General features: G+C 33.2%; 1 protein-coding gene across 3 annotated transcripts in view; it reads right to left on the bottom strand.

Moving 5' to 3' along the window:
- Positions 1–21,256, bottom strand: part of LOC132705205 (AF4/FMR2 family member lilli) — a 166,841-nt gene that overhangs the window by 23,150 nt on the left and 122,435 nt on the right. For all 3 annotated transcript variants that reach the window (XM_060675661.1, XM_060675662.1, XM_060675663.1), the window contains exons 8-10: positions 17,026–17,068; positions 9,061–9,153; positions 2,679–3,008 (exon numbers count right to left, since the gene is read on the bottom strand). In XM_060675661.1, coding sequence (XP_060531644.1) covers positions 2,679–3,008; positions 9,061–9,153; positions 17,026–17,068 — 466 coding nt within the window. The remainder of the gene's footprint in view (positions 1–2,678; positions 3,009–9,060; positions 9,154–17,025; positions 17,069–21,256) is intronic.

The following is a 21,256-nucleotide window of genomic DNA, read 5'->3' as shown; positions in this document are numbered from 1 at the left end:
TTTTTATTCTGAAAAAATAGAAATCTTTCATTTTTACAAGAATCCTACCAGAACGTCTTTGGCGCAACATGATCAGTGTTGGTGAATGATAACAATCTGCAAACCTATAAATCGATGTAAACCAGCGCGGTACTACCTGTACTCAATAACAATAACGAATTTTGCAATGAAATCAAGGCCACTCAATGAAAGCAGTTGGTTCATTCTGTAGTCCCTTTTTACACTAAATGCAGTTTTTATTACTTAACACCTTTCTAAAATAGATTATAGCAATAATTATTACTTGAGCATCATTACTAAAATCTCTGTGGTTATTTTTATATTTAGGGTCGACGTAAATGATTACCTTTTATTGCAGAATATTGTCATTAACCCAAATTTTCGACTTTTTCAACTATATTAATTAATATATGAAAACAAGTCCAATACAGTGGGTGTTTTTTTTCGATGTATAGAACTTTAAGTTGCAATAAAACAACGATGGATTATTCGATTGACATGAATTTTAATTATCCGAAAGATAATCTTGTGGCATTACATTTTAAATATGATTTCTGGCATATGATCGCCACGGCTGGCGCGGATGTAGTCCAATTTGGACGTCCAATTTTCGATGACTTTCCAACATTTGTGGCAGATATCTGCAATAACACGGCGAATGTTGTCTTCCAAATGGTCAAGCGTTTGTATCTTATCCGCATAGATCAGTGACTTTGCACAGCCCCACAGAAAGCAGTCTAGCGGTGTTAAATCACAAGATCTTGGAGGCCAATTCACAGGTCCAAAACGTGAAATTAGGCGGTCACCAAACGTGTCTTTCAATAAATCGAATGTGGCACGAGCTGTGTGACATGTTGCGCCGTCTTGTTGAAACCTCATCTCCTGGACGTCACGGTTATTCAATTCAGGAATGAAAGAGTCAGTAACCATAGCTCTATACCGATCACCATTGACTGTAACGTTCTGGGCATCATCGTTTTTGAAGAAGTACGGTCCAATGATTCCACCAGCCCATAAAGCCCACCAAACAGTCAGTTTTTCTGGATGTAACGGTGTTTCGACATATACTTGAGGATTAACTTCGCTCCAAATGTGGCAGTTTTGTTTGTTGATGATCGTTTGGCTTCAATTCTTGCACAAGTTGGATTTTGTAAGCACGTAAAACAAGATCCTTCTGCAAAATCTTCCATAAAGTGGATGGACGCAGATCCAATTCCTGTGCTCGATAGCGGATGGACTCATTCGGGTCTTCCTCAATGCTACGCTCTACAGTAGCAATAGCTTCTTCTGTACGCACCGTATGGCGTCTCTGGGGACGCGAGTTATCAATAACAGTAAACGTGGTGCGAAAACGTTCCATGGTTAATCGAATTAACTGCTCTGATGGACGATTTTGTCGACGATAAAATGGACGTAGTGCGCGATACGTATTCCGCATAGAACCATTATTTTCGAAATAAAATTGCACTATTTGCAGGCATTGTTCAGGCGTGAATCTATTCATGATGAATTGCCAAACCAAACTGAGAATAAATCACTTGACAGCTGTTAAATCGGTCGCCATCTTGAACAGTAATGCCAACTTAAAGTTCTATACATCGAATAAAAAAAACACCCATTACATCAAGTAAATGAAATCATTCGAATCACCTATGTAAAAACTAATATAAATGTTCAAATACCAGTAGTTTTGTCGCCAATTACCTATGTATACAGTGATTTTGGTACTGGAATATTGTTAAATTTTTTATATTTTTTGATGGGCTAATCTAGAACATGGCCTTCGATTTGGTTTATTAGCTGTACATTTAACTGTAAAAGAACCTTCAGTTCAGAATTTAAGAAAATCACTGTTCATCTTTAAAGATTTTCGCTCACTGTATATTCTGTAAATATTTAATGTAACTAGTTTTTTACATATATTTTTGAATTGTTAGTAATAGTCATATATAATCATTTAGATTTACACATTTGGAAACATTTTATGTAACTATTTTTTTTAAATATACTTTTGAATTGTTAACAAAAAAATCATATATGTGTACATAAAGTATGTATAATAGAAATCTGGCGCATCCATCACTTAATTAAGTTACGTTTGTCTTTGGTAGTAGTATTGTATGCAGTGCACATGCGAGATATGTGAGAATTGATCTCTCTCTGTCAATAGATGTAAATGAACTGTCAAAACTACTTAATTGATATTTTATTGAATCAAGTAAGATTAAGTAAAAATATAAAGAAACACGAACGTTGCAGGATGTATGTGGCTATTAACAATCATCAATTAACTGGAAAATTTTCTAAATGTTCCAGGTACCCAAGGCAAGTATAAGAAACTTCCTAATTTTTCAAAGAAACTTGCACAGGCTACTCTGTGTGTTGTGCTACTATATTATTTAGAAAAATTCTGGATTCCTCCTGGGTCGGTTGCAATGAACTGAACTTGCTGCCGTTTCGCAAATCATCCTATTGGCTTCTTCAGAACTTAACTGAAACTCAGCCATAGTTAAACTCGGAAGAAGACAACCATATAATTGGCGAAACATCAGCAAGTTCACTTCAACCTACGCAGGAGTCCAGAAGATTTGTAAATAGTGAAACACTTAGTTTTATTTACGAATTTTTGCTTCCCTTTTTCACCAAAAACGAAATAGAAAAAAAAAGATAAAACGCACCTGTTAACGAAAGATGCAAGGTTCCACCTCAACTTGCTCTCCTCCTCCGGCTTCGGAGAGGTCGGATGCGTTTCGTGAGGTTTGACGACAGACGGCGCGGGCTTGCCTTGGACCTCCGCGGACGTCACCTGCTGGTCCTCGACCGAGTCTTCGCTACTGGACTCGCTATCCGTACCCGAGTCCGTGCAAGAGTCGCTGCTAGAGCTGGCGATTGGTGACGCGTGTACAATAGACGGCACTCTCGGCTCGACGTTCGGCGTTGGTTGTCTATGGTCGGTTGGCATCTTCGACGTGTGTATGGCGGGAGTGCTGCATATGGGCGACAGCATCCTTAATAGCCAAAATAGGAAAAAAAAATGCATTTCCGTTCATTAAACGCCTTTGGTTATAGTTGTCGACTCCAATAAATCTTAGAAAGGGCAGTTTGTTTCCGTGGCCTATCTCCTTACAAATTTATTCGACCTTTTTAAGAAATCACTTGCCGATTTTACAAACGAGAAGAGATATATGTCTGCAACACTATGGAGAACTTATTGTCCTGAACTTTTAACTTTGGCATGGAATAAAATATTTTTATCAAACTCATCCTACTATCAACTAGCCAAACTGTCAAGATCTGAACTTATAATTAACGCAGGATAAATTCCTGCATAGAAAATGATGAGTGGCACTTTGAACCTTTGATTTTCCTTTCAATCAATTTTGTTGGCTTTTATCGTTATCAATGTAAAACATGGTTGATTGTAGGCGAAATGCTGTAGCCAAGCTTTTGAGGGCTGAAATTAGTATACAGCCGTATTAAATACAAGACGCAAGATAAATTCCTGCATAGAAAATGATGGGAGGCACATAGACTTTTGATTTTCCTTTCAATCAATTTTGTTGTGTTTTATCATTATCAGGGTTTAGTTTTCATAACCTTCGGATAGAGTTGTTAATAATAATAATAATCAGCTTTATTTTCTAACGGATATAATATCAAATGAAGAGACAATTAATTCGCTAAGTATAGTTACCACATCAAATGAACAGTCATATATATATATATATATATATATATATATATATATATATATATATATATATATATATATATATATATATATATATATATATATATATATATATATATATATATATATATATATATATATATATATATATATATATATATATATATATATATATATATATATAAAAACTCACAACTGAATCTACAATAATCACGTGAAACGTCTAAATCTATCCTTTAATTCGAAAGTAAACTGAGCCGGCGTTAGATCATTGACATCTATATCACTACAAATACAATTAAAAATGTCCATTGCTTTAAATAGTGAACTTCTGACCAAGAAGTTTGTGGAGGGAGTTCGAAGGTGGAATATTGGAGATGTTCTTACTGTCCGCGAAGGAACGTATAAAACCGATCTGCGATAACAATTCAGAGCAGTCTATAAGAGATCTCTGTGTAATACACCATCACACCTAAAAGCTAGATATTTTAAAAATTTCCTTTGAACTGATTAACCAAGTAATATATTTGTTGAAGATAGGCAGGCTGCCATATAACGACCCCATACGCGAGCTTATATCTAACAGAACTAAAGTAGAGTGCCTTTAGAGCCTGTTCGCTTGTAAACTCACTGGCATGCCGAAATCTGAATTCTAACATTTTCAACACACATTTAAAATTTTGACTGATATGGTTAGTAAAGCTTAGTGTCAAATAAAACTCCTAAATGATTGGAAAAAATAATCAAAACCAATACAACCAATCCTGTTCGAAAAACTAACTGAAAAACATTCATCAAGAGTCAACAATTTGAAGATTACGGATAATTCTAAATTCTAAAAATGCCCTTATTAAAATCCATTATGCCAATTTTGAGTTGTCGCCATTTATTTTTGGAAATGCCTCAACTTTAAAACAGTGTTCGCTCTAAGTATCATTAACATAAAATTTTACAGATAACGGGTTTTCAAATTCAAGTTCAATTCAGAACCTCAAGAACTCAAAAATTAACGGGGTCGCTACCTAAACAACAAAGAAAGATGACTATGGAATGTCTCAAGGTACCGTTCTGGGTCCTATACGATTTAATATACTTGTATATATCAACGATTTGCTCTACTTGAAAACGTTGGATTCTTTTTCTCAGATACTTGGAATTGGTTAAAATATTCAACTGAACAAGATATTTAAATAATGAATCCATAGCTCAAAATAAATAAATTCGAACTGAATTATAATAAAGCCAAGTATTGACCTTTCACAATTCATCCGTTGTTTAAAATAGACAATAATGAAGAAATGCTGGAAGCAACACTTTAATAGGAATAATTATAGACTTATCACACATAGTAAATCACACATCAAAGGTGATTTACAAAAAAACTAGTTAGACTACTGTAAGTTTTTTGTGTGTGATTTTGGAGCGGATCTTACTCTACAGATTTGTTTTTTAAAAATCGACATATAAGGGAAAGATAGAAAAGGCTTTCCTAGCTCTCAGTGAAATATTTTGCAAAAAAAAATTAAATCATTTACTACTCATTATTCCTTTTTTAAATTTACGTAGCTGTCTAAAATGTGGATTTTAAAAAATATAGTAAAATGTAATGACTTAATATTTCATAATAATATTCTATTGTTAATATTTTGTTATTAAATTTTAAGTCTTTTCAACAAGCACCATCATGCTGTTATGAATTTCACACTTTTGTTGTTTCTTTATAGTATCACATGAATATGGATGAATATAGAACAAATTAATGCAATAATTAAATGAAAAAGTTTACTTAAATACTAGACTACTGTAGACTACTCATTGCCTAAGGAAGCTCCAAACTTAAATACATATATTAATGAAAATATATGCTTTAGGACTACCACTAATTCGTAATTATACGTTCAGCAATTGGTGTTCTATAAGAAATGGTATTAGTATATAAATATATAATAGACATACAAATAATCTATGGTGTAAAGCCTCACTCTCGTGCATACTTATTACAGACGGAACATATTTTTTCGGCATTAAATTTATATAGATTTCAATAAAAACTGGTCAAAAAACGTTATTGCTTAATCTCAGCTTGGCAAAATAAAACATAAAGCCTAAGTAATCGGAAAGTCGAGTTCATTGTTTTAGTTTAGCTGAATTTTGGTAATGGAAATATCATTTGGATAATATATATTTAGCATAAGCCATATACAGTGTGTTCTTGTCTTGATAAAATGCTTTGCAGGACGATAAAACGTAATCTTAAAAATGTCAATGAGTTATATGAATATAGTTATTTAATTAAAACAATTCCATATAATAACGAAAATTCTTCATATTGTCTTTATATCACATTTTTATAATAGGATAATTAATATTTGGGCGCATCATTTAGAAATACAAAATAAATTTGGAAAGAAAATTTAAAAATTTAGATTTTCAAAAATTAGAGAGTTTATAAATAATTACGTCATTTTTAAAAATACGCTTAAAAAACATACTGCCATTTATTGACGAATAAACCTTTTGAAACGTTTTTTAATTCTTTTAATTTAACACTTCACATATAACATATAACATTCACCTATATAATTGGGCAAAAGAAAGACAATAATACCCACTTTAATCATGGCCGACCAAATTTGATTTTCTATTGTCTCTTTCTAGGTTGAGTTTGTTAAGAAGCCGCGTTAAGCGATAATCAAAATTTCCAATACTAAAATCTTTTTGCCAAATCATATCGTATCATCGAGACACATTAATAACACAATTCAAAAAAATGATTGCAGAAATCTGTTAAAACCGTTAAAAGGTTAGACAAAGAGACAACTATAGCTCAGCCCGTATTTAGGTGCCGTAAGTAAAAATAAGTGTTTCTATTCAGTAACCTTTATGTCAGCTGCATTTCTGTTATACTTTATCTGGTTATCGAACGTTATCAAATGTTATACTCCAAGAGATGTATGTTCTCAAAATTGGATTGAAAGAGTACACAGTTTGTTTTTTCTACAAGTCGTAATTGAATTGTGCTTATCTGTTGCAAGATTTTGACATCATCAATTGTGAGACTGGGTATTACAACATAATTTAAGCTTATGTTGTAATAATTTTAGACGTTTATGGTAAATCCATAATTAATGAGCTTATTTTGTTATGCCCCAAACATCTACTCGTTCATTAGTTGTAAACCAGTATACATTTTAACTGTCTGCATTACTTCGCCACATTGTTAGCGAAAAATAAAAAAACAAAAACAAAAAAACATTATGACCTTTTCGGAGACTTTCACATATTACAAATAACCCGCTTAATTTTAACTTTAGCTGGTTTAAACTTATATCGCCATTCCGGTTCAGATCTATGTAATAGAGACGTTCATACCGCGTCAATTATCAAGAGCTGCCTGGCTGGCACCTAAACATTCACGACGGCGTTGCTTAATAAATAATGGTTCGATTTTTGCACGTGCATTGGGTAAAGGCATTGTTAGTTGGCCGATGAAAGACCTCGCGGTATACATACGTCACGCGCAACCTTAACATAATTAAATTCGAGGAGGTCAGCCACTGTTGTTTCTCGGCGTGCAACGCGGAATTAATTCGCCCGAAAAGCACAAACAACCGAGATGATAGACTATAAAACGATCTTTTTTTTAATTTAATTTAAAATCCTTTGTCCCGCTAATAAATTGTCTAAAATATTACGAGCCCTAACAACTAATTGTTCGGTAAAAAATAATAAGAAAACATATTTATACTTATTTTAAATTGATATTTTTTGCCTTTTCGATTGAAAAATGAAATCACGCACTTATTTTTATACCAACAAGTGCTATCGTAATGAATTATTTTTTTATTTCACATAAATTACATAGCAAAATATCGAAAACATACCCGAATTTGCTGACAAATAAACATTCGGACGCATTTAAATCTTTTACTTTAAATCGAACATTAATAAGAAGTAACATCACCTTTCGCGGCAATAACAGCTTTTATGCGTTTTGGCATGGATTCTACCAACGTCTTGAAATATTCGGGGGTGAACGTGTTCCAAATTTCGGTGATATTTGCCTTTAATGCTGGAACTGTACGCTGAGGATTGTTACGCAAAGTCTTTTTCATCCGATGCCATAAAGTTTCAATAATATTCAAGTCGGGGCTACTTGATGGCCACGATAAAACTTTCATATTATGATCCCCAAACCACTTTTTTGTCGTTTTCGCAGTATGGCAGGACGCACCGTCTTGTTAAAATTTTCATTTCCAAAAGTTCGTTCTATTGATGGAATCAAACTTCTTGATAAAATTTGTTGGTATTTTGCTGCATTTACAGTACCATCAATGAACTCGTAGTTGCCAACCCCTTTACCACTCACACACCCCCATATCATAACACCCTGGGGAAATTTTACCGTGCGCTTTAGACAATCTTTGTGAAAGGCTGATTTTATACGAATCACGCTTTTTCGAAAATCGCCTACACACACATCAAATTTTGATTCGTCGCTGAAGACACCGTTACTCCACGTTTCCGTTATTCAGGATATTTTAGATTTTGCCCAATCCGGACGTTAATAATGGTTTTTCCTTTGCCTTTAACAAAAGTAGATCATAGAATATTAATAATTTTTATACTGAAACAGGAAAAATTGTAAACTTACCTTATAAAAACTCAAACCAGACTTATGCATCCATTGTCTACGACATTCCCAGGAGACATTTAAGTTTGCCTCGTGATTCCATTGGGCTTGAATTTGTCTTAAGACGCTAGTTTTACAAATCTTGACCAGAATACGACGATCTCTTTCAGTGATTTTACGGGGTCGGCCTGAACTTTTACCACGAACGCTAACACTAGCCGTCTCTCCATACTTTGTTATAATATCCCCGACTGTTGATTTTGCAATACTCAAGTCATTTGAAATTTTTTGCATTGATTTACCTCTGCAGTACTGAGATATGATAATTTCTCGCACTTTTTTGTTTGTTGCAACACCACGCGTCATTTTTATATCAACTATTATACAAACTTGAAAAAAAACAACCCGAACTGACATTTCATTTATCTAAGCACACTACATTTTACCATCAATGCATGGGTAGCATTGATTTCTTGGTCAATAAACAATCGGGTCCGAATATTTATTTGTCAGCAAATTTGGTAGGTTTCCGTTATTTTGCTATGTAATTCATGTGAAATAAAAAATAATTCATTACGATAGGACTTTTTGTGCTATCGTAATGTGCGTAAATTGATTATTCAATCGACAAAGCAAAAAAATTTTTAATAGATATAAAAAAGTCTTTTTTATCATTTTTTACATCATCCGAACATTAAGTTGTTAGGGCTCGTATACTGCCGAACAAAACACTTACTTTTCCACGGTTATATTTGACGACGACAACATATGATCCTTTTTTTGATCATCCTCACTTTCTTCCGATAGGTTGAGGTCATCCCTTATATCCCTGAAAAATAGAGATCGATAGTTAATTGTTATATTCAAGACACTAAGACAGATAGATACTTGAATATAAAAAGTACAAAACAAGATGTCGTATTTACGCAACAATAACAAACAAAATCAACAGTGGAAACCCTTTTAATTAAATGGGATTCTAAAGTCGAAACTATTTAATCTGAGTAATTAAACCTCATTTGGCCACTTTTATTGTTTGGCATTGATTTCATTCCAAAATTCTGTCTTTTTTTGAAGTACAGACAAAACCACCCGGGTTTGGGTCAATTTATGCAATTTGCTTATTGCTTATCCATAAACCAACAATGAAAATGGTGAAAATAAAAGAAAATAACCATTATATACATAGTAATAGGTACTTTTTTTATTAAATGCTACAGTAACCTAAATTTAAAAAAAGGAACTGTTACCCTTGACTTTACAATTTTTATATATAATAATAAATAATATATATCAGCGGCCAGATCGATCAAGTAATTAAGAGCCCACATTTTCACTACTTTAATGGCCAGCGTTTCGCCAGTTCTTTGATGCCACTTCCTCAGTGACTTGATGCAAGACTCGCATGCTCTAGAAGCGACGATCTGTTTCTTTAAGCGAGAGAGTTTAAATTATAATTGAAAATGGCTACTGTTTCAGGATTGGCTGCTGAGAAGCGGATTCTAAAAATGAGACACTATTATTCTCAATTTCTTCAAAGCCCTTCTCCACCATCGGTGGTGGCTTACTACCATTTCAATCAAACCGAACTGGAGATTATCATAAAGACATGATTGCTGATATTTTTAAAGACTACTTTCCAGGAAATGCTAGACCTCATTCCTCCTGGGTGTGTTACGAGGGTGGGGTGAGAAGTATTCAGCCTCACCAAGACGTGGCGAAAGTAGAAAGTAATCTCTACGTTATTTTGCAGACGCTTCCGCTGTTTTCGTAAAAATGGAAAAATTGGAAACACGTGCTATCATCAAATACTTCTATTTGAAAGGTTTTACAAAAAAAAAAACAAATTAAACAAAATATGGATTCAATACTAGGAGATTCCTCCCCATCATATTTGACTATTAAGCAGTGGGTTTCTGAATTTGAGCACCTCTGACGTGCCTCGCTCAGGACGGCCCGTTGAGGTCACAACTTCAAAAATGATTGAGAAAACAGTGTCGGAAGACTGCGGGTTGAAAGACAACTGTAGGATGTCAGTTGAATGTGTGCCACATATTTTGGACAACCATTTGAGGATGGAAAAGCTGTATGCAAGGTGGGTGCCGCGTTTGCTAACGCTTGACAAAAAACTTATTCTACCGACAATTTGGAGCTTTATAGGAGTAATCCAAACAAATTTTTGTGCCAATTCATGACTGTTGAAGAGACTTGGCTCCATCACTACACTCCTAAAAATAAGGAACACTCAAAACAGTGAGTTGCAAAAGCGGAACCAACTCCAAAGAAGGCTAAAACAATTTATCGGCAAAGAAAGGTTATGGCTACTGTTTTTTGGGATGCGAGAGGACTTGACGAATCTCCGTTTAAAACTAATACAACCAAATTAGAATGTATGTACAAAAATGTATCAGTGTTGATGGAGATAATTCTACAAATAAAGCATTTTTTTTAAAGCATCGTTTTTCTTGGTCAGGCGAAAAACTTTTCACACCACCCTCGGATAATGCCAGGTAAAACTCAAGGAAATGCGAAGAAATACCCACCCTTCACCTATTGATTTATTTTAATTAAGGAGCAGTTTCAGATAGATATGAAGAAAAAGGATCCGCTGGGGATTGTAAAGTTGTATAAACCTCTTAGTAAGAAATGTGAATATTAAGCGCTACAGAATTGATATGGGCGCTAGTAAAAGACGCTGAATTGTGAACATGATGAAAATAGAAGAAAGAATGCGAAAAGGCAATAACATGCTAGACTCCAACGACTGTAGTTCGTTTGACTACTTGGAACATGATGACTAACCAGTCGATAATATCTTGTTTTCTCCAAGAAGAAGTTTTCTCAATTGCCTTGTGATCGATAGCTTGCGTTATTCATAACTACTACTGAATTAATAACTGGTATCGGAATAGGGATCAAAAATAATTTTATTGCCCAAAGTTTACCTACCCCTATGGCTAACACCGAACTTGAGCGAAACCGTTCGGAATCTCTGATTTTATTATTCTACACTCTTCTGAAATACCCTATGTATTAGCAAATGTATTTAAACAATCTTAGTTTTCAGGGCATCAAGCGGCAAATGTTATAGAACACGGGTCGCATAATATGCGTAAACTCGTAGCTTTTGTTCTTTGTAGTTTAAATAAATGGTTAAAAGTTTTGTATACGTGTTCAAAATTTATTGTATTGTCTCCGATCTTCACGACAGAAAGAGTACCATTGGAGTAGGCGGTTTGAAGTACACAGTCTAAAATTATTATGAGCTTGCTTTTTTCTATAAGCTATAATTGAATTGCGATTATCTGCTGCACCAAGGTTCTGACGTCATCAATTGTGGGGCTGGGTATGAAAACGGTTGTCATCGATATAATTTAAACTTATGTGTTAATTATTTTTGGTTGCTTATGAGATATCGTTTAATATGGCGGATGGCAAGTTAGACGTTTATGGTGAGTTCATAATTAATGTGATTATTGTGTCATTGGTTCTAAATCATAATACATTATACATTATAATTGTCTTTTGATAAAATATAACATTTGAAGTAATGAAAGTTTAACTATATTGTTCTATCGCATGTTTGGAACGCCCTGTGTGTGTAAGCTATATTCAAATTTGCAGCTCTCTACGAATTCAAATATGGCTATAATAAAAGCTGCAATAAACAAAACAAACAACAGGAAAACTAATGAATTTCTAGAGAACCGCTAAAGATGGGTATAAGGAGGTATTATACAAAAATAACTTGAAATTAATGGCGGAACGGAAAATCCAGTAGTCTACAGCGTGTCTGCATATGATTGGACATTTTAAATTGACAGATCGTTGTTGCCTTGGTAAACGACCAAATTTTCAGAACTTCTAACCTGCGAGTTCGAATATGCTAACATAAACTGAACGACAGATGCAGTGGAACACCCAAGATCTTGACCAATTGAACCGCTAAAGATGGGTATAAGGAGGTATTATACAAAAATAACTTGAAATTAATGGCGGAACGGAAAATCCAGTAGTCTACAGCGTGTCTGCATATGATTGGATATTTTAAATTGACAGATCGTTGTTGCCTTTGTAAACGACCAAATTTTCAGAACTTCTAACCTGCGAGTTCGAATATGCTAACATAAACTGAACGACAGATGCAGTGGAACACCCAAGATCTTGACCAATTAACTTCGTACATTTCATTGCCGACAATGGATTTTCAACCAGCCAAAAAGTAATTTTTGGTGGTGTCGAATTTTTTTGTTCTTAGATCCCATATCGTTATCAGCAATGTGAACATAAGCAAGCGAAATATATGGAAAAAACGTTGCAACGTTCTTTTGTGATGTTAGGTAAATTAGTAGTAATTTTTTTATACTTTTTGTTTCTAGGAAATTATGGCCATTTTATGAGAATTCGTTTTTATTTTAAAGTGAGAACTAAGCAATAAGAGATAAACTTGCAATGAAAATGATCAAAATCAGAGGCGTGCAAAGCTGTGGTCGAAAATATTAGAAACTACTAAGCAGTTCCTGGATTTTGTAATTTTTATTTAAATTATTGTAAACTGGCCTTAACTTTTTAAACGAAAATGGTTAGCTAAATTCTTCTTGAAGTCTCTCTGTGTTGTCTTTAATTGACATATATATAAATCGAATTGAATGAGCCCTACTTTACTTTTGAAAAATCCGTTATAGGAAAATAATAAATAATTGGAACTGTTTACTAAATTTATTTGCATGTTATCTTCAATGTATTATGAATGTATTCTAACATTAAACATAAAATATTTGTCATGGAAGATTATTATTTTATGAAATTCATCTTGTATAGTTTTATGGACCGGTAATAATTAACACTTGCTAATCATTTTTTCTGCAACAGTTCACATTCGTTTTCCAAATGGTGGTAACTTTTTTTTAGGTCACTGACATGATGGTTTTTTTTTAAATGTCGAAAATGATTAATTTAAATTAAATGTTTATGATTAAAATGCTAAATATAAAGTTATAAACTGTTACTGCACACAAAAGCGTTGTGATATTTCACAGGGAATGAATACAAGGTTAAACTTGTAATGCGATTATTTGATTTGTTAGGATTTTGTCTGAATAATACTTTCGTCCACAAGCACATTTCTGAACATACCCCTCGGATGGGTTTAGCCATACTTTGAAGGGGACTTAAAATAGCACCCCCCGTAAATACTTATTTTCAGACTTCCTACTATGGTAGGTTGCAGCATAATTCGAACACTTTTTGGGTAGTTTTGGTAATTGAATTAAGAAAATAAATCAGAACGGTTTTAGGAGGTCCAAGAAAATGAAACGACTTTTTTTGCTAGGGAAACGATGACGTCAAGGAAGTTTCCACCGATATCAACAACTACACCTCTATCTTTAAAGAGGCAATCCATTCTCAGCTACGTAATCAGAATGTAAATGCTGAACAAATGCTAAATTTTTGAATTGTTTTAATGATTTCAGTAAAACACAAAACATAACGGCGAGCATAATAGATATGGCGGTGACCTCAATTGCTTTCGCCAGTATCTGGTTTCGTAAGAGATGCAATCTACGACTTCTCTCGAGGCAATTATAAAACTAAATAGTAACCCGTCATTCTCAGATTTCGAACCGACAGTGTAAATAATTTACCATACATTACAAATATAATATCAAATCGGTAGGGTTTGTTGATGAAAATCAAAAGTTACATTTCTACAAAAAAGAATATGGGGTTGACTAATGTTAGGGTTTTTTGGCCACACACACAATAACCTAAACCTTGGGATGGCACAAGAAAGTATGAACACTCTCAAACGGTTTGTCGCAGTGATCTGATATTTGGGTGGCTTAATAGCCAATCTGTGCAATTTTTCGACACTATGAAGTGTCTGAAACGACAGTAAATTTTGAACTTTAAGCCTACATAGAATAGAATTATTTTTCAAAATCTTTTGTTGTTTTATTTAAATTTTGTATAATACAGAATATTGAATATTTACCGGGCGCACTAATGACGGGAAAGAATCTTAATGGAGCTTTTTGTTATTTGTCTAATGGTAATGAAACCAACTAATATTTTTTAGAAAAACCTACTTTTTTTCGCTAACACTCTACTGGGAACAAATAAATTTTTATATTAATGAAATATTAAATTAGAAGGTTTTGCTTCTGTACATTTTTACCTAGTTACTGGTTTTGTTGTGTTATTGATTTGGATTATGATGTTAAACAATCAATTTAGGTAGAAAAAGCTCTCAACAAGATCGCAGTAGGATAAAAACACAAATATATTTGATATTTTGAGAGACTTTCAACAGGACACATTGTTTACACATATTAAACCGTTAAACAAATCTTTTTATATTTTTAACATAGAAAGTCAATTTATTTTCAAATTTTACCTCTAATAAATCACCTCTACCTATACCTCTAGTAAATCATTAAATGCCCTTGTGGCTCTTTTGGCAATTAACAGATAGAAAAAAAACATACCAAATATAGAGTAGAAACTAAATGCCACTAGTGTTACTGACGCTCTCGAAGTTTCAATTTTTTTTAATAAATTCTTTAAAAATTCACACAACAAATTTAAGTCTCACATAAATGTTAACCGAAAGAATAACACGAAATTCCCAAATTTTCTATCACCATTTATACGACTTACTTTCTAAAAAAATAAAAAAACAAGAGGATTCGGGTAGCGATAGCATTCCAAATTTTTTAATCAGAAATAGCTTAATCTACATTATAAAACCGCTGACAACTTATGCATTTGAAAGAATGACGGTGTTCCTTGAATGGAATAATATAGTTTCTTTCAACCAATTTGGATTTCGCGGGTGAACATCGTCTATATTGCCAGTGAAATCGTTTTGCGGTAAGATAATCTCTATCGTCAGACTAATTCGTCTGTAGTTGATATACACTCTATATCAATGATGTAGAAACTATTTCTACAAATCTGACACTTCCATTGTTCTTTCAGATAGGTGCGATCTGTTGAATGACGTCAATAACTGGTTTAACAGTAATAGTTTGTTTTTAAATTCCGATAAGACAACATCTTTAAGAAAACAGAGTAGCTCAATCTGAGGGTGTTAAATGTTTAGGTATTCATCGATGAAGATCTTAACTATAAAAATCAGTGCGAGTTCTTGATTTCTCGGTTGAACTCGAATATTTACATGTTGAGGAATTTGAGCACTATACTGACGGAGTGACAATTATTACAAATATATTACTTTCACATTGAATCTCGTCTGCGATACTGAATAATACTATGAGGTTGGTCTACACAATCGAAACAAGTGTTTTTAGCACAGAAAGGAGCGATTCGTTGTATTGCTGAGTTACACTCAAGCTCTCATTCTTGTAGAAATTGATTTAATACGGTATCCTGACTTTATCAAGTTTGTTTATATTTGAACTCAGTTTATATGTATTCAAAAATTAAAAACAACTTTATTCAAAATAATGATATTCATTCTTTCAACACCAAACAGCAGAACAAAATTCATAAAACTTTTGCCAAATATAAAATTGAAATAAAATGTAATTCTTTAACAACTTTTAAAATAAGATTAAAGCAGTATCTATCTGCATAAACTTTTGATTATGGGATTATAAATTTTTTTTAGTGTCTCTATATATTTCCCATACAAATCCAAATTAAAAATTATTATTATTATTATGCATTAACAATAGGATTTTGCAGTTCTACACTGGTTCTCGTGTCAATTTGACACTTATAATTTTGGTCTCACAGTTTTGCAGTTGATTAGATAAAATTATTCATACGTTAGATTTTTGTTCATTTTTAATAAATATTAATATTAATTTACAATTGTTCAATTTTCATAAGTGGACTCAACTTCCAAGATACTTAGTTCTTTCTATAGCGTGGTTGTGTTAGTTGGTCTGTCATAATCATATAATTTTACTACTTTGTTTTGTAACACTTGCATTCTTTGAAATTTTTGTTTTGCTACCATATAGGTAATAGATATACATATAAAGCGAAGCATAAAAAAGTATTGTAGATCATGTCTTTCGTTTTTTTCGATAAAGGATGTCCACATTTAAATATTGCAGCGATCATAGGTATGTATCGTATCTAGGGGGATGTTACCGTCATAAGTACTTCTTACAAAAAAAAATTCTACCTTATAAGAGAAAAGCGTATCCAAGTATTTTTTTTCAAGATATTCAAATAAAAAATATTGGTAAAAACGGTCCTAGCCCATGTAAAACAATCACCTTGATCCAATAACGCAAAAAAATAGGGTGTGCGATTTAAAATTCTAAAGTTACCGTAGTTTCCGCTCAAACCGGAAGTGCGCCCATTCACCTCAAACCGTTTATAAACATAACTTTCTTGTGCCACGCGGTATATAATCATTAATTATCTTGGCCGTTGGGATGTCTTGCCGAAAATTTACTTACATAAGTTGAATAGAAAATTATTATATCTTTATCTGTGGGTAATTTGTTGTTACAATATCACTTGACAGTTATATTATTTCGCTTCGCCACGAAAGTACATTACGCGATGTAACTTTTTATGAAATTTCGGAAGATTAATTAACTACAGTCGAACAGGATTGGAACAAATCAATAACGGAACGTAAGGTTTTGACATTGACGCAAAAATGACGACGAACGAAAGCTATCGAAGTATAAACGGGGTAAACTCTGAAATTACTTACGCTGACGATATTGAGGTCCTATTAAACTCCAGACGTTCTCGTTCTGAAATAAAAAAAGAATCGTAATTAATTTAATAAAATCTAACTGTTTCGATTGTTGCAGGCTTTTAGTTTTTTTTCTCACTAAACACGTGGTCCAATTGTCTAGAAAATCAAATATTCTAGATTTAGATAGAGGGACATTTCTTTTAAATTTTGTGAACACATAAATCATGTAAACATTTGTACTCGATTTCTCTTTCCTTTACAGACAAAATCGAAATGTATGCAATGAGTTCGATATTCGAAACTAGTAGTTTTCAAGTGCTAAATGAAATGCAATTAATGCACAGCGAATACTGTCCCGACCTTGAATTTGCTAATTGATCCACGCTTCGCCACCATAAATATGTACCATAAAATATAAAGTAGAGGTGTTCGTTAAAACACGTAAATTATCACCGCGATGAGGCAATTATCACGTCCGAATTTCTTTTTTTCTAAACAGGATGCTTCACCTCAAAAGTTCCAGGAAAATAAGTAACGAACATTAAAAATTAAAATTTTAATACTGCCTCAGAAACAAAGTTGTTTTTGGCTCTTAACATATGTTTAGAACCCAAAATATTAATATATAACACAACATACAGGGTGTCTCATGTTTGATGGAAAAAGAGACATTTTGTCACAATGGAAAATAGCAATTTGCTGGCGATATGAGTTTTTTGACCTTCCTCTATCTAAAATATTTTCAGTGTCCCACTGTTGCCGCTTTTTTCGAAAAGTGGCGACAACCTGCATATAATCAGATTTTTCTCTTCACTGTCACTGAAATAGATCCCATATTAAATTATTATTGCTGGCTTGGTATAAATATGTCGAAAACTTAAATTTTGGAAGCAATTAACTTTTCAGTACTTACACAAAAGGAGTTTCTGGCTGAAGCAGTAAGTCATAACTTAGGCCTCAGATGATTGCTTGTCTTGTATCGTAATAAAGATAGTCTGTATTAGTAGATACAAAATATTTATCAACTGCGTTCAGTTAAGACTTATAAAGATGAAGCGATAGTCACCTGTTATACTAGCGTTCGTTAAAATTCGAATTGAGTTATTCTGCTGAGATTTAGAACAACTCTATAAAAGATATGAGACTCGAAGAAAGGACGGTATCATCTCTCAACGCTAACAAGTTGTGTCAATCTTCTTAGCAGAAAAATACTGGAGGACAACTTTCTAGAGTCCATAATAGAGCTATATACCTAATATCTCTACATTCTCACCCAATGTTAGCCTCGAGCTAATCGAGAGAGTAAATCTTTGAGTTATTTTTTCATTGTTATTAAGATCACAATGCTGCAACCACAGAATGGAGAGATCGTTAATGTACATAATAAAAATAGCAGGGGCCCCAAAACGGAACCATGAACGACTTTATATCGACTTTATTTTGGTGAGCAGTCTGTGGGGATCAACAAAGAATTGAATTGAAAGAAATGAATTGCCTAAAAGAGACGGAAAAGTTGTACTTTACTATTAAATAAAAACCCAAGATCATATAGAGAAAGACGTAAGTTATAATCGCACATGAAGTAAAACTTCTTCATCAAGGGAATGGCGAAAAAAGACGAAAAAGTTGTATTATACTACTAAATAAAAACACATATACCTAAGTCACATTCGCTAATGGTATCCATATCAGGTTTCGTACGAAACGCTTGAGTCAAAAAACTTGATCGAAGAGAATTTGTATTTCAAAATCTTAAATGAAAATATTTCTGTAAAATTAGTTCACCACTAAATACATTGATCTATTTATATCTGTGTTTTTTGAAAAACCTTATCTACGTCAATTCATTAAGGGGATCGAAGATTGAAATTGCTGAACAGGCGAAAAAGTTGTAATTTACTACTAAATAAAAACAGAGGACTATATCGACCAAGTTACATTCGTATGTGAAATCTACCTTTTCTATATATCAATATCAGGTTTCGCACGAAACGCTTGAGTCAAAAAACTTGACCGAAGACCGTTTGTATTTGAAGTGACAATTTCAAAATCACAACTCAAAGTATCCTTGTAAAATCAGTTCAGCATAAAATTCGTTTGTCTATTTAGATCTGTTGTAGTACTATCATGTACATTAAAAAGGTGTGTTTGAACAAAGATATTTATATTTTTTCCTACATGAATCGTAGAATGAAGACATGTAATCGTATCGTATAATTAAAAAATATTCATAGACCAAAATAAAAGACTTCTCTTACGACAATATTAATTCGGCCATATTCAAAGATTTTACATTAGATCACAATCTCCTTTTTATCTATGCACTAACGAAATGGAGAACGTGTGCGACTAAGTTTACGCTCTTTAAACGAAACGGCTTGAAACGATATTTTGCTCTGTTGTTAACGATTTTAGAGAGTCCGGTTTTGATTTTGTTCACAGTATGCGCTGACCGTGAAAAACGGATCACGCGCGTTTAAACGCCGAAGTAAAATTCCGATTTGATTCCGGCAAATCGCGTTTCATTATTTCGCAGTTTTTCAGTGATTCAAATAGGCGAATGCTCAGTGAATCTATCTACCAGGCATCCGGACGACCAAACGTGATGGAAGTAGACAAAGATAATCGTGGGAATCGCCCGATGCGACTTTACACTAGGATATTACTCCGCGGGTAGACCGCAGTCGACGGTCATCCAAACAATAATTTATATCGCCCTTTTATGCTGTTCACTTCACCAACGCCGGCCGGTGTCACCCGCCAATCGACCGTCTAGCATGACATAATTATATATAATACATAATATTGATTTAAAGTTTCCTACAATACTTTTTAGGAGGGCTATCAATACGTTTTTGCAAAAATGTAAACAAAAAATCAGTCATTAATGTGGCTTCAGCTTTAACTAGAAAATGTAATGTAATTGTTGAAATTAGCTACATAAATAGAAGAAACATTATTTTAAACTTGTTATTAGGTAATTGTCTATACCGATAAATATAGGGGTAATTTTACATTATTTTTTTACTCACGACTTAAATTATTTATACAACAGACAAAACACTCCAAGCATATTTAAAATTACACTTAAATGAAACCTTGCATTGAAAAAATACACAATACCATGGTGAAATTGAAATAAAACGTGTTGTTTTTTTCATTTATATTTTAACACCGACCTACCGAGATTATTAAATTCATTTCTTCGACTTAAAATATTTATACTTTCTGGTCCATCGCAATATATTTTATTTTTTAAGGAACCCCACAAGAGACTTAAATCAGGTCTATTCGACGATCATATAAGAGTGCCATGCAATATCAGGTGGCGGAGCACACAAGTTTTTCTCGGAGGTGTTACACTTCATTCTGATGTCTTCAAAAATTACTTTTATCGGCCGCATCAAACATGAAGAAACCTACGTCCTTGTATTTTTACAGCTTGTGTTTTGCGGGCATTTTTAATGGTCCAATAATGCTTATTTTTCGAGTTGAACGTCCTTGCAGTAGTGACGGTCGATTCATTAGTAAAAATAATTTTGTTAATACGAGACTATATGTAATAAACCACTCACGGCGGTAAATTTACATTACAAAATTTCCTACGGAAAAAGTATAATTACATGCTGAACTTAGAATTTCAGGAAAAACGTAGGTTTACTTATTCATATGTGGCACACATGAGAAAATATTTTTTTTTTTTATTCAGATAGTACAAGAGTAATGAAAAAGGTATTCACTATAAAAGGTGTTCCAATGTACTGCTTGGTGTAAGTTTTGTATAATTGTGAACAATAAATATCATTGTGAGTTAAAAAAAAAGATGGTTACCAAAAATTTTCAATTAAACATCATAAGTTATAATAAATAAAGGCATTCATGAAGCCTTGACGGTGTCAGATACCGGAAATACAGCTAAAGTAGCCGCAGAAATAATGTTGTGCAAAAAAGCATACATACGCAGCAACATTTAATATGTTTCCAAGATATAGGCCACTGTTTTGAAATAAAAACTTGAAGATCAATAAGCGATGAAATCAGATATTGAACACCTGATCGTAATAAACAATAGAAAAGGTGCCATCGCTTAGGCGACGCCATAATGTTTTGCGTTTTGTTTTGTAGTTGCTGGTTCCTGGAACCTGCCAATTTTGTTGTGACTTATTACAACAAGATTTAAAATTTTCTATTGGCTGAGAAGTATTCCACTTAATAAGTGCTAATTTACAGGTGGAAGGGATTG

Source organism: Cylas formicarius, unplaced genomic scaffold (assembly GCF_029955315.1).
Source record: "Cylas formicarius isolate icCylForm1 unplaced genomic scaffold, icCylForm1.1 PGA_scaffold_7__23_contigs__length_41026272, whole genome shotgun sequence".
NCBI classification, from domain to species: Eukaryota; Metazoa; Arthropoda; class Insecta; order Coleoptera; family Brentidae; genus Cylas; species Cylas formicarius.
The sequence above is the reverse complement of the archived record's forward strand: the minus strand, read 5'-3'. Positions and strand labels throughout refer to the sequence as shown.